The sequence below is a fragment of the Papio anubis genome, chromosome X, assembly GCF_008728515.1.
Source record: "Papio anubis isolate 15944 chromosome X, Panubis1.0, whole genome shotgun sequence".
NCBI classification, from domain to species: Eukaryota; Metazoa; Chordata; class Mammalia; order Primates; family Cercopithecidae; genus Papio; species Papio anubis.
Genome location: NC_044996.1, coordinates 89,420,628 through 89,435,073, shown reverse-complemented (window position 1 = coordinate 89,435,073; position 14,446 = coordinate 89,420,628). Strand labels below are relative to the sequence as shown.

Genomic DNA, 14,446 nt, shown 5'->3' with positions numbered 1-14,446 from the left:
AGAAATCAAAACACTTACTTGTTTAACAGAACCCCCACCCCAGAGCACTGATGAACTTTTAGGTTCCTCCATATTTAACTCTAACTTTCAGTCCCAAATGTTACCTGAAATTAATTACTATTTCATTCCTTCCACCTGGTGTGTCAATATAATACATTTATCTTCAAAATAATGTCCTTATTTTTCCACAGAATTAAATTTTGCCATAATGTCTTATAATAAGAAGAAAAGAAATTTACACACAAAGTGTAGGCCTAATACCTTTCCTCATTCATATAATGAGGGAGATAAGTACACAATCCCCAGGATCACTTATAGGTATAAGATTCATGAAGCCAAAAGTTGCAATCTAAAAATAAATAAAAAATAAAGTATATTTCATAATTAATTTTCATATTTTGCTACAGTTTATCAAATCTACTTCTCAGAAACCTGTCAAAGTTTTAGTTTAGAATACTTTTGTTGTGATATTTATACTTTAAACAAAATTTCAGTTTCTGATGAAATACTATATTTGCTGATATTGTGTATATTGGTTTCCCATCATCAAAATTTATGCTCACTTACAGAAAATGGTACTTCTTATTCTGGTAAATCTATAATGTACCTCTTAAAGCTCTGTTATACACTGGTTTTAATAGTTTCCCATATAGATCATATCTTTAAACATAAGGACAATACCTGTTACATAATTGATACTCAAAAAAATTTGGAATGGATTGAGTTACACTTTAGGTGTAATAATTCACAATACCTCATATATTAGGTACTCAATACATAAGTGCTGAATGATAGCTTAGTAAACAAATAGAATCGATGGTCTTAAGGGATTCAGAAATTGTTGGTGCTGTTAGGTATCTTTGTGTGCTTTGTTTTAAAATACCACATTCGGATATTGTCTTTAGAAAAATGAAAAGTTAAAAGAGTGTTGTCTGTCTTTAAATTAACAAGAGTGAGAAATTATCCTAGGTGACAATGTGGGACTCCTATCAAATTCACCATCAAATACAATGTAATTCCTGGAGAGTTATTTACACTCCTTTAATGTTTTACCCTTTATTTTTGTTCCATTCCTTCTAGAGTTCTCTCTTTTAGTGGACAGGGAAACTACAAAATGGAAAGACTCTTGTAGGGGTTCTCACACTATCCCTTGCCTCACGACTCTCTTTAGTGACAGAAGAGATGATAAGTAAGATGCCTCAATGAGGCAATCTCACACAGATCCAGGAATATTGAACTTTTCACCATCTTACTCTTCCCAGCTCCAACTGAGACAGATGGAGGTGAAACTTACTTCTACTTTCATAGTGAACTGCTGAAATTCATGACAAAATACTGAATTCCTAATATAATACATAGACTATTATACCCTAAACATAAAATAGAATACCCAGTGAATCTTAAAAGTTAGTATACAGCACAGAAGGCATAGCTCATTTTCACACAGAGTAGTCTTAGGAAGTGATGTAATGTCCAGATTTGCATTGTCCAATAGAAATATAATGAGCTTATCTGTAATTTTATTTTTTTTAAAGAGCCATATGTTTAATTTTAAATTTTCTTTAATTTTCTTCTTTTCTAAAGAGATAGGGTCTCACTTTGTCACCTGGGCTGGAGTGCAGCGGTGGGATCATAGCTCACTGAAGCCTCGAATTCCTGGTCACAGTGATCCTTCCGCCTTGGCCTCCTAATGTGTTGGGATTACAGGCATGAGCCACTGTGTCCTGCCTTTATTTCAGATTTTTTTAGTAGCCACATTAAAAAAGTAAGAAGAAACTGATAAAATTAATTTGAATTTTTGACCAAATCTATTCAAAACATTATTCAACATGTAATCAATATTAAAATACTAATCAGATATTTAATTTTTTGTATTAAGCCTCTGAAAACTTTTGGTATTAAGGTTTATATTTTACATTCATAGCACAACTCAATTTGGATACTAAATTTTCAATGGCTAAAGTGAAATTTAGTCCTGCCAAAACAATAGAGTTGTGTCTAACAGAAAAATGTTTTATAACTGCTTCAGTTTTAAAACTTAAATTTAAATTAAATTAAGAATTCAGTTCCTTGGTTGCACTAGACACATTTCAAATGCTGAATAGGCACATATGACTAGTAGCTACCATATTGGCCAATGCAGATCTGGATCATTCAGGACAAGCTGGGGAGGTCTCTGGTATTTCAAAAGGAGGTAAGAGGATCATAACTGTGTAGGTAGCTCTGAGAATGCCTAAAGGAACCCCCTGCCAAAAAAAAAAAAAAGAGTAGCCTTTTGGTGTCTTCTAGAAAGTGGATAAACCACAATTGTATCCACATTATAATGTATCCTCATGTAGGATAACAATGCTTTAACAACTATTATTTAACTAAATACACCATCTTTATACACTGATTCTCAAAATGAACTCTTCCTTACTTCCCTCATTCTGTTAGTAAAAATATATTATAGTCCCCAAGGAAACCTGAGTTACCATTCTTGGTTTCTATGATGATCTCTCTCTCTCTCATTCTCTCTCTCCCTCCCTCCCTCGTTTCTTCCCCCACAATGAGGTACTAAGTTGTCTCTTCAGTATTTGAAGAGAGATTTGAAATTATCTGATATTTGAAATCTGTCTTCAAATACTGGAAATATCTGAAAATATTTCCAATACCTCTTTCTTCCTTTTGATTTCCACTGGCACTATCCTAGTTCTGGCTTCATCCTTCATATCACACCTTGATTGCTCCAAAAGCTTTCTCACTGATTTTCCTATTCCGGTCTTTCCCATCTAATCCACATTGTACACTAGCATGACATTAACTTTTCTAAAACAATATTTTTATGATCTGACTCCTCTATTAAAACATATTTGCTGGCTTCTCTGTGTCCAGAATAAATGTCTCATTATTCTTACTGTTTTTTTTGTTTTGTTTTTACCTCTTAATCATTTTCATTTTGGTGCCAAAGTAAACATTTTTCTGTTTTTGTTCTTCAATAATTTAATATATTATTTTTCTATCTCCTCCCATCAACAGCGATCTGTTTAAAGGTCAAGGTCATACAGTACTCCTCTCACAGACCCCTCAATATGTTATGGGGTAATCTTCACAATGATGCTCAGTAAATATTTGTTAATTTTGAATATATATAGTATAATCTCCAGCTTACAAATTGCTTTCTCATATGTTTCCCAGATATGAACATGAAAAATGTAGGTCACAGAGACAAACTTCATAGTCTATCCATGTTTCTCGACTACTACTAAAGCATTTTGTTGTATTAATTATAGTAATTGGTAAAAAAAAAAAAAAATACCAATGTCAGTGTATTTTTAGCTTATGACCAACAAGATCAATGGAGCCCTAGAAACACAATTCTTTTTAAGCCATTATGTTACTGTGTTTTCAGTTGATGAGAAGTTTTAATAAGTCAATGCCTGAAGAGAAGCAGAAATTAAAACAACTACCATTATTTAAAAGGAGTGATGGCAACATTTTTCAGATGAGTCAAGTGCAGCTTATCACCACCAACAGAATTATATCTATTACCTTGAAAGTGTAAAGCTGTTTTCCATGATTTTGCTAGAAAATGATGTTGAAAGAGAAATCATTTGAACAAATTTGTTTAGTGAAACTTTGTGAGCCCATGGACAAATAAAAGCTGTTCCCTCTGAGAACGTAACATCTGTCCTTTGAAAATTTGTCCAGGAATAAGCAGGACAAGACATAGTTTATAATTTTTTATTGGGAGAAAGTTGGTTTAAATAATTTAAAAAAATGAAGTCACAGCATTAAATTATCTTTATGTTTATAAATTTATTTAATTTCCAAGACTTATGTGTTCATCTCAATCCTTGACATACTCATCTGCCAGACACAAAAAATAGTGGTCTATTTAAGAGGCCTTAATGAACAACGACATTTTTGAAATATGCTATATGAGTACAAATATTTCCAGAGCAAAGAGGGAAAACTGTTGAATGGGTAGACACAATCAAATTCCAAGCATTTATCTGATTTACAAAAGTACATCTACTTTTTTTTTTCACTAAATGAATACAACCACTTTTAATATATATGGGGGGGGAGCTGTGTGCGTATTTCAACACACACACACGCAATACAGAAATATTTCATAGTGGCAAATTTTTAGTGCACTGCCAAAGTGCTACAATAACTGTCATCCACAGACATCCACATGCAAACACTACTGGACTAGTACACTAGAGCAAATAAGAGAGTATTGGCAAAACTCTCTGGCAAAAACTTTTTAAATTGGAAGTAATGAAACAGAAATCCACTTCTAATTTGAAGGGTATAGAAAATAATCTTCATCATTTTAATCACATATACACATAGTATTATCTAAGCTCAGAAAATAACTTCTTCCTGTATGCACAGAACTCCAATGTACACTCAGTAAATGTTAGCATTCGAAGAAAATGTGCCATGAGGAGAATGTCTGAGGGATAATGGCAGGAAAAAGATATATCCATTAAAAAAGAGGACAGAAAGGCGTGGCAAGGATGGGAATGTGCAGGAAAGGGAAGGGAGAGGGAAGAAAGTAAACTGACCATAAAAGAAACCAATTCAAATGGAAAACAGCGACTAACCTTGACACAGGAATGAATCATGAAGGCTGGACGGGTAGACTGGGAGGGGTAAAGAGAATGTGTCTTCTTTGTTTTAAGCTATATATAGAATTGTCAGATTTAGCCAAAGCCGAGTTGGAATGGGAGTTGGCTAAATTACATGAAACACAGACATTGCCAAAACTACTTCACAACGTTGTTCTGAACAACGAGACACAAGTTGTGAAGATGTTCCCCAAATTGCAAAATGCTACACTAATGTAAGACAGACAGTTTACACAATATTCCAGTTCAGTCTTTCCTTTCAACTCTGGGAAATTCCAAGTGCAAACAATTTGATCTACAGAGCACAGAAAGAAAGAAACCTCCACTGCTCCATTATCAGATTTTCAGGGAACAGCAGGCTTCACAGTCACAGAGAAGCCTGACTTTCAAAGCAGAGCAAAGATGGTGACAAATTGATCAAATGGAGAGATATGCTGTTATGCATGTGGGAATTGATCAAATGGAGAGATATGCTGTTCTGCATGTGGGCAATGTCTCCACTCATGGTATTACCCACAGCAATTCTTAGAGGGAAAATTATTCAGTAGAGGGAAGAGGGAATAAACAGATTCCCTTGACTACTTCACCCTGAACTTCATAAAGCTCTTTTGTCTGCACATGAATAAGATTAAAATACTCCAATTATTATAAAAGGACTGAGAATAAAAATGGTACAAATTCACTAAAATATGCCAAAACACAGAGTATTTTTTCTTAACGCAAGAAACAGGAAGAGAAGAAAATTTAACAGTGTGTCAGGTATGTGTGTGCATTGCTATAATCAGTTAAAAGCTAGAAAACTGAGGCTTAATAACTAATTTATTCAAGGCCACTTAACCAACACCACAGAGCCAAAATTTAGCCCTGGGTCTGTTTCATGTCAAAGACCTGGCTGACAAATTCCACAAAACTGCCTTCCATCATCAAAAGAAGTCAGGAAGATAAACAGTGAGAACAGCCAACACATTTTTTTGCTATCTATTTTTTCCTGTTAGTTCTATGACTATTTAAGAAAATATTTTGGTATTGAATAATATTTCTATTACATAGCATTTCCTCCTTTGCTAATGATTAGTAACTCTACAAAGATGATTCATTATATCAGAAGCATCATGAATTAATGCATTTATCTGCAGCAGCTGCTAATACCACAAAAGAGAGAAAACCACAGATTATGCACCACCTACTAAATGAACACAACATAACCTATGAAACATTCATGCCAAAAGCCATGTTTCAATCTCATCAAGTCTCTAGACATCACTAGCAAATTAAAGAAACAGAGGATAGAGGAAAGCAAACATTACCATAGGGATGTAATTAGCAAAACTTAAATCGTAGCAAATGCTACATGTGAAACAACCTCATTTCATAAACAAAATCGCAAGAAAAAAACAAAGATGAAGGGGAAACATACGGATTAAGAAGACACTTAGGAGATTTACGGGATTCTACTAATTAAAAATAATAAAACAAGTAGCATTTATGAGGCAATTGAAAGTTTGAACTCACTGGATATTTACTGATATTAAAGAATTACTGTAAATACTACTTGTGATAATGGAATTATCATTTTTTTTCCATATCAGCCCACAGCTTTCAGAGATATATAAATAATATTTATGGATAAAATGATCAGATGTCTGCTATTTGTTACAAAATAATACTAGAACATGGGGAGTGAGTGAGGCTAAGTTAAAAAAGACTGTTCATGGATTCATAATTGCTGAAGTGGAGTGAAAAGTACATGGATGTTCATCATAATATGATGTAACATTATGTACGTTTGCCAAAAAAAGACCATGTGAGGGGTGGGAGGGCAGTTAAAAAAAAAAACAAAAACAAAAAGACATACCACATCACTGAAAAAGTTCTCATATTTTTCAAGGAAATAAATCTATTATCAAGGAATCACAGAGCAGAAAGACCTTAAAAGCAATCTATTCAAACCACCTCAATTTATAAATAAGGAAATTAAGGCTCAGAAAGGTTAAGTGACTTGCTCAGGGTCACACAACTTATCAGTTCCAGACTCGAGATCAGAATTTAGATCTCCAAACTTGTAGTCCAGGGCTGTGCTCTTTTTGCAAACCAAAAAGAAATGACTGCACTTAGACATTTAGTCCAGAACATCCTCAAAATTGACTGTAATAAAAGTAAGCCACATGGCAAGGAATGAATAGAGTTGGTTCATACCAAAAATGAGCTGCCAGTCACAGTGATAAGATCTGTTTCTTTCTGAGAACCGTGGTTTCCTGCTACATTGGGGAATCCAAACTGGGTTTCTCCCTCCTGTCCAAAGAAGTCAGAGTCAGGATGTACGTTCCACTCCGCTTTGGTTGGTGTCAGTAGTTCTGAGACACTGTTTTCACAAAGGGTGCTTGAAGGAGTCAGAGCATCTGTGTCCACTGTTAGCTTACTGCTGGGTGTCAAAGCCTGGGGCTCTGGACTGGAGTTTTTCATGGCCAAAGAGCCCAGAGATCCCAATGGCCCCACACTTACACTTGAGACCTCATCCATATCTAAGGGGCTCTGCTGAAAACCAGTGGCCGCCATTCAGAAAAAGAGAGAGGTATCCAGACTTTGAGGAGGGTCGCTGGTGGCCATCAAGGCCGGAGGGTCCACAGCCTGCCCTACGGAATTACTATTAGCAGGGAGGTGCCCTGCCAGAGTCGAGCTCACAGAAGCCACATCAATAGTCAAGATTCCAGAGTTCACCAATGCTGTGTCCAGCACTGCAGCAGAAGTACTGTCAGGAATATCAGAGAAGAGAGACACAATCTCTGCATCACTGAGATCATTCTGTCTCTGGCTGGTAAGTTCACTGCTGGGTGTAAGAGAATTTGCTGCTTCTAGCTGAGCTAAGAGATCCTGGCCCACCTTGTGCCTTTTGGTCATGTGCGTCTTCATGCTGTGCTTGGATGTGAAGAGTTTATTACAAGTGGAGATCGGGCAACGGCTTTTCCAAGTGTCCACATCCTGCAGGTGTTTCTTGGAGTGAATGTAGAGGCTACTGCGAGCAGAGAACCTGGCACAGCAGCCTTCCACAGGACACACGAAAGGCTTTGTACCCAGGTGGGTTATGCTGTGGCCTTTCAAATGTTCAGCCCTCGTGAAAGATTTCCCACAGCCTTCCACAGGGCACATGAACCGCCGGTCATCGTCGTGCTTCCTTTGTGCCTTAAGAGTTTGGACATGCTGGTGAAGTTCCAGCCACAGCCATCAAAGTCACAAAGGAAAGGTCTCTCGCCAGTGTGACTCCGCAGGTGAATTTTCAACCTACAAGCCTTGTCATATTGCTTGCTGCAGCCAGGAAAAGAGCATGAAAACAGTTCCTGTTCCCTGAAATGGGCGCGGTTATGGGAAAAGAGAGCACTCACTGTGATAAATGTCTTCTTGCAGCCAGAAAACGCGCACTGGTAAGGCCTCGGTTCGAAGTGGCTGCTCTGGTGGGCTCTGAGTTTGGCCTGCGTGGGGAAGCTCTCCTCGCACACCTCGCATTTGAATGAGTTCTCCTGCTCATGGCCCTTCTGCCTTCAGGCTGGGCCAAGCACTCCTGTGGTGAAGCTCTTGCCACAGCCCTCCGCTGGGCAGCCAAAAGGCCGCAGTTTGTCGTGAGACTGCAGGTGCCTCTTGAGCTTGTAAGAGGTGGTGAAGGTCCAGCCGCAGCCACCCAGGGGGCATTTGAAGGGCCTCTGGCCCTGGCTGCTGCTGTGCGTCAGCAGGTGCACCTTCAGCTGGTGCTTCTTGGCGAAGGATTGCCCGCACTGCGCTCGGGGCACAGGTACAGCACCATGCCTGGGCCCGAGCCCAGCGGTCCGCGGGGGCCCAGGGCGGCGGCCGGGCCCTCCACCTCCTCCTCGGGCGCCGGAGCAGGCGCGGGTTCGGCCTGCTCGGCTAGCAGGAGGTCTGGCGGCAGTTCTGGGCAATCACCCGGCTGCGCGGCATGCGGGAACCCGGCTTGCGGGGCGATCAGACACCCGGGCTGCTGGGCAGGAGCGGCCCCTGGCTCCCAGGAGTGTGATGGGGGCGTGGCCAGGGTGAGGACGCCGCCCAGCACAGTGGCGGTCCCCTGGGTTTCTGTGGATGCAGTGACTGTGCCGGTGAAGGCCGCGGCGGGGCCGGGGGCGGAGATCGGGGCCTGAGTGGGAACCGCTGACAGGCAGCGGGGGCCTAGCGCAGTTCGCTCCGCGGAGTTCGCGCCGCTCTCGCCCCCCTGGAACCCCGGGCCCTCCTCGGCCTCCTCCCTCAACACAGGCCCTGTGGCCTGACCGGAGCCCACTGTCTCCACGTCGCCACCCACCGGGTCGAGCAGCACCAGGAAGAAGTCGTCGCCGCCGCCGCTAGGTTGATCGGGCCTCGGCGCCAACAGGCTTGGGCCAGGGCCCCGTGATGCCGTGCGGGCCTCGCACCGCCGCCCGGGCCCGCCATCTTGGGGGCCCCGGAGCAGCAGGAGGCGGCGCGGGGGACCTGGACCAGCCGGCGGGTCAGGGCCTCGGTGGACCCGGCCGCCACCCGCGGGGATACCGCCGTGGCCGCCCTGTAGTGTCCCGCGAGCCGGGGGGAGCAGCTTCGGGATTTCCATCTCTGTGTCCCAGAGGCTGGGCTGGAACCGGAGCCGAGGAGGAGGCGCGACCCGGCCCCCTGCCGCGGGCCTGAACACGTTCCTGAAAGGGGAAAAAAAAATGCAATGCGCAGAAACTGGCCCTATCAGATATTAAAACGTATTTAACGCCACAGTGATTTAAATATTCTGGTACTGGGTCTCTGGAACAGAATAGAAAGCCCAGAGGTAGAGCCTGGTATGCATAAATACGTTCTACGGTTAATATACGTAAGTAATTAAGGAGGTCTTCTGAGGTGATGGGGAAATGACGACAGCTTGTTCAGTAATGCTGTGGAACACCTAGGCGTCTATCCGCTAAAAGCAATTTTAATCCGTGACTCATTGTATATACCCAAATAAACACACCCAGCCCCTCCCAGTGTTAGACATGTTGCTCGTACTTTTTGTGTGTTAAAATTTGTTTGCTGGCTGGCTGACTGGCTGGACTGATGGATGAAAGACAATTCCTGAGAGAATAAACTGTCTCTGTGTCAGCAGTAAACCACCATAGTGCTGGCATTTCTTCTGAAAGTGTCCTTCCCCCTCCCACCTCCCCGCGGGACAACTTCCATACTCACAATTGTCTTGAGCAAAGTCTTCGGTACAATTTGCCACATAGTTCAATTTTTGTCTTGCTGATACAGAGATTAGAATGAGTGAGAGATGCGGCCAAAACAGATTAGCAGTGTTCAGCCTAGAAATGCAAAGTCTGGAGGATGAAACAACTGGAAAAAAAACCCAACCTTCTCCTGGCTTCTCCCTATACAGTGTACAACCTAAACCAACTCTTTGCCCTTCCACCATCGGTTGTACCATGATAAATTTCCTGTCCACTCTCACAGTACAATGAGGGCATTCATTCCTCAGTTTGCTCTGCCTTCTCCAGCACATGGAGGTCTCTGGGCAGGAGTCTGAGTTAAATGTGTTTAGGTTAAACCCTCAGTCACTGCAATGGATTCTGTCAAGTAAAAGGCACAGACAATCTTGTCCAATCAACCTGGTGTACCTACTTGCATTTAAGACATAAAGTGTGGTGGCCCAGTCTTGCTGGGCCTGTGGTGCCTAATGACTTATTAATGATGATGACAATCCTCCAATTTGTCTGTCACGACTGAGTTGGGAATTGACACAAATATAGGGTGAAATATCTGAGATGAGAAAGCTTAGAGTAATGACTAGATTGGTGGTGGTGGCAGGGGATGGGTGTAACCTGTTGTTTAAATACTCCCAGCTCTCTCGCCCTCTTTTAATGACAGTGAACACTTGGTCTCTTGAAAATCAAGTTTTTCATCCTTAAGTATTTGAACCTCATCAACATTTCTACTCCACATACTTTTCTTTCTATTACTTTTTCTGGAGGAAGCATTTTTCAAATCTGAGGTATAGAAGAGTGCATAAAATATATCTATATGGTTTAGATTTTACAAAGCAGACACCTATGTAACCAGGACCAAGGTCAAGCAATAGATCACTGCCAGCCTTCCAGAATACAGCTGCTGTACTCCTCCCAATCACAACCCACACTCTCCTATATGGATATAGTCATTGCTCTGACTTTGTAATAATCATTTCACTGCTTTCCTTTATAGCTTTATCACTTTTGTATGCATCCCTAAACAATAGAGTTGATACGAAGTTGTATAAATGGAATCATATGGCATGTTTCCTTTTATAACTTGTTCCTTTCACTCTATATTATACTTAAGAGACTCTTCCATGTTGTTCATAATAGCTATAAGTAAGTAGATCCTTTGTCTCCATCGTTGACTGTTGTTCCAGCATATGCTTATAGCAAAGTGATTATGGTATGATTATACTACTCCATTCTACAGCAGATGGACATTAGGATTGCTTCTACTTTTCAGTGATTATTATGAACATTCTTGCACATTTCTCATGGGACACATGTGTAAAAATCTCTATAGGGTATATATCCAAGAATAGAATCACAGGGCCATAGGGTATGGATATCCTGAGCTTTACTAGATGATGCCAAATTGGTCTCTGTAGTGAATGGGCCAGCTGTCAATCCCACCAGCAGCACGGAGAGTCCCTACTGCTCCACATCTTCACCTACACCAAGTATTGCCAGAATTTAAATTTTGCCAATCTACTGTTGGGCAATATCCAAATTATTAGCTTTTGTTAATATTTTCGTGTTTAGCACAAAACTAAAGTTGAGACAAAACGCTCTTTGAGTTTCTATCCAAGAAGGCCTGTTCAAATTTACCTCTTTTAACCCATGTTTCTATTCTATTGTTCATCTAGTACTTACTGACTTAATAAGCCTGTTAAATATTTTAAATATTAGTCCATTCCTGTGCCCAAAATTTTCCCTTGTTCTGTTTGTATTTCCCATTGCTTTGTGCTATGTTTTGTGAACAGACGATCTTAATTATAATATAGTCAAATTCATCATTCTTTTCCTGATGGTTAGTGCGTTTTTGTTTTAAGAAATCTGTTTTAAGAAATCTTTTCTGTTTTAAGAAACCCTGGGCCAGGAAAGCATTCTCTATATTTTCTTCTAAAATGTGTATGCTATTGCCCTTCACAGTGAGGTCTTAATCCACCTGCAATTGATGTTTTTGTATTGTGTTGAGTGGGGTTGCATTTATTTATTTATTCATTCATTTGAATATCCAGTTTTCTCAGTGAACCACTTATTGAAAAGTCTGCCTTTTGCCAACTGGTTTACAGTGCCATAAATCAAGTATCTACCTATACTCGCTATTAAGTGCTTGGCCCTATTTGTCTGTTTGAAATACCACACTGTCTCAATTACTACAGATCCATAGTCAATTCTGATATTTGGATAAGTCAGTAAATTCTACCTTGTTCTTCAAAAGTGTCTTGGCTACTTTTGGTCCATTTCAATTCCATTTAAATTACAAACTCATCATAAAAATTTCAACCAACAGCTAGTTTAGGGTTCTAATTCAGATTGTGCTGATATTTTAGATTTGACTTCTCAATATCGAATGTTTGGTTCATGGTTTTGGTCTGTCTCTCCTTTTAATAAGATCTCCTTTAATGTGCTCAAGTAATAATTTATATTTTTCCGATAAGGCAACTTTTTTATCTTAGGCACTTCATATTGTGCAAATCCTATGTTTGGAATTTTTACTGTCTAAATTTGTAGCTGGTAAATAGGATACAATTGGCTTTTGTTCATTAAGATTTTATCCTACAAGTGTATAAACTCTTCTGTTGATTCTAATAATTTTTCTGTAATACATTGTAGAATTTTATATACACTGTCATATCATCTGTAAATAGTGCCAGTCTTTCTTCTTCCTTTCCAAATATCTTACTTCTTTTTCTTGCTCTATTGCTCTGTCTGGGACCCCATCACCACCCCCAGTAAACTATTGAATAGGAGTGGTGATAGTGGACATCCTTACTTGATGCAGCTGTTAAAGAGAAAGCTTTCAGTGATTCTCCGTTAAGAATGATGCTTGCTGTAGACATGTGTTCTGTAGCAATATGGATTCAATCAGAAGACAGAAAGCACACAGTGATCTAGAAGGAGAACGTTTAATATAAAGAATCATTAAACTATGATAAAATATCTTATATAATTACAAGACAACTCTATATGGGGTTTTCTGGGACTGGGGGAGAGTACCCAAGGAAAGACAAACTTAGAATTAAAGCTTCTAAGTTTTCATTAGATTCATCAATTAGGCTGGATTTCATACCTAATTGGAGAAGAACCCACTGGATGGCAGAGAAGTTCCACTGGTTTGCCAGTAACTGAGCTGGTCTGCAGAGCCAGAACTGGTCTATGGTCGCAGAGGAAGCAAGAAGGCACCCTTTGGAGCATGGCAGTGTAGACAAGCAATAGCTGGTGGCTAGTAACTGGGTGTGAAGTAGGGTTTGGGGGGCCTGGCTCAGTTGGAGTCATGGGGTAAACAATGCCCCTTGCACAGATTCGGGTCGGGTCTCAGTGTTGAGGGCTGCAGTATTGACAGGACTACATGAACCTGGTCATGTGTGTGCGTGTGAGTGTGTGTGTGTATGTGTGTGTGGGGCTGTGGAGCAAGTGAGCAGAGAGAAGCAATGGGCAGGTGACTTGGAGAACAGCATGTCCCTATCAAGAGGGCCACAAGACGCTGATCATCAGGGCACACCAGGACTGCAGGATTGCTGAGGGACAGTTGTTTTGAGCCCAGGCCTGGGACAAAGCATCCTGAATGTCCTCACTTCCACAACTCTGAGAACCAGAATTCATAGAAATACTGCTTCCTTTTTCAATGTCTGTCCCTCCAGAGCCCTCTATTAAGTAAGTGTAACATCGTGCTCTTTGATGTTACTTTAAAGGAGAGATGCTTAAAGAATCCTTCTATTATCAAAGAATATATATATTGAAGGGTGAATTTGGAGCTGAGAAGTAATAAATTGGTAACTGGCTTCATATACTTTATCAGGTTAGAGGAGTCCATGCTCTCTGTAGTCGGTATGAATAGTAGGCACCCTACCTGCCAGGGTTATAGTTGTTGATTACACAAGGGAGATTATTTACCACCCTGTTGTTGCTCTGGGAAGTCTAGACTTCACCACTGGGTACTATATCCATATAACAAAACTGGACTTGAACCCCCTAAAGGTATACAAATAATACTAATGATTAAAGAAACAGGCCTGGCTATTTCAGGGGTTTTAGTTGACTATTTAGGATTCTTGGTGGGCTCAGGGTTCCCAGGCCTGAACTGAGTTTGCTGCAAAACCCAGCCTCTGGCACAAAGGGGCATCAGTAGCTTAGGGCATAGAGCCTGTGAACCTTGTAGTCTAGACCTACCCAGGACTTGCCTGCTCCACTCACAAGGAGAGCTTTGTTGTGTTGTGAGATTGCTGCTTCCACCATAAATGTGAGTAGCAAATGTTCTCTTCAGGAACAGACTAATTTAGTTTATACCTTAAATGTTGCTCTGTTCCCCTGCACCAGAGTTAAACAGATAGATAAAAGGTGCTTGGTTTATAGAGCCCTATCCTTGCAGAAGCAGGGCAGTAGATTCCCGAGTTAGTCTCACAAAGTGTATATCTCTAACTATATTTTCAGTTTGAGTGTTTTAGTCACGCTTTTCTCAATTTGATTTAGGGCCCAAAATAGGGCAAACATTCATGCGAGAAAATAGCCCATGGTTTTGCCCTTCTTGTGTGAAATTTGAAATTCGTTCACTAATGAGGTTGCTATTTAAGCCTGCCCCCTGGGCAGCTGTCA

The 14,446-nt window shown here is 40.6% G+C and overlaps 1 protein-coding gene across 1 annotated transcript; it reads right to left on the bottom strand.

Moving 5' to 3' along the window:
* Nucleotides 1-3,773: 3,773 nt before the first annotated feature.
* Nucleotides 3,774-9,730, bottom strand: ZXDB (zinc finger X-linked duplicated B). Its single transcript, XM_009197721.4, is given in 3 exon segments — nt 3,774-7,795; nt 7,798-8,388; nt 8,391-9,730. Coding segments are annotated over 3 exon segments (2,391 nt in total). The 5' UTR covers nt 9,205-9,730; the 3' UTR covers nt 3,774-6,809.
* Between the last annotated feature and the right edge of the window lie 4,716 nt (nt 9,731-14,446).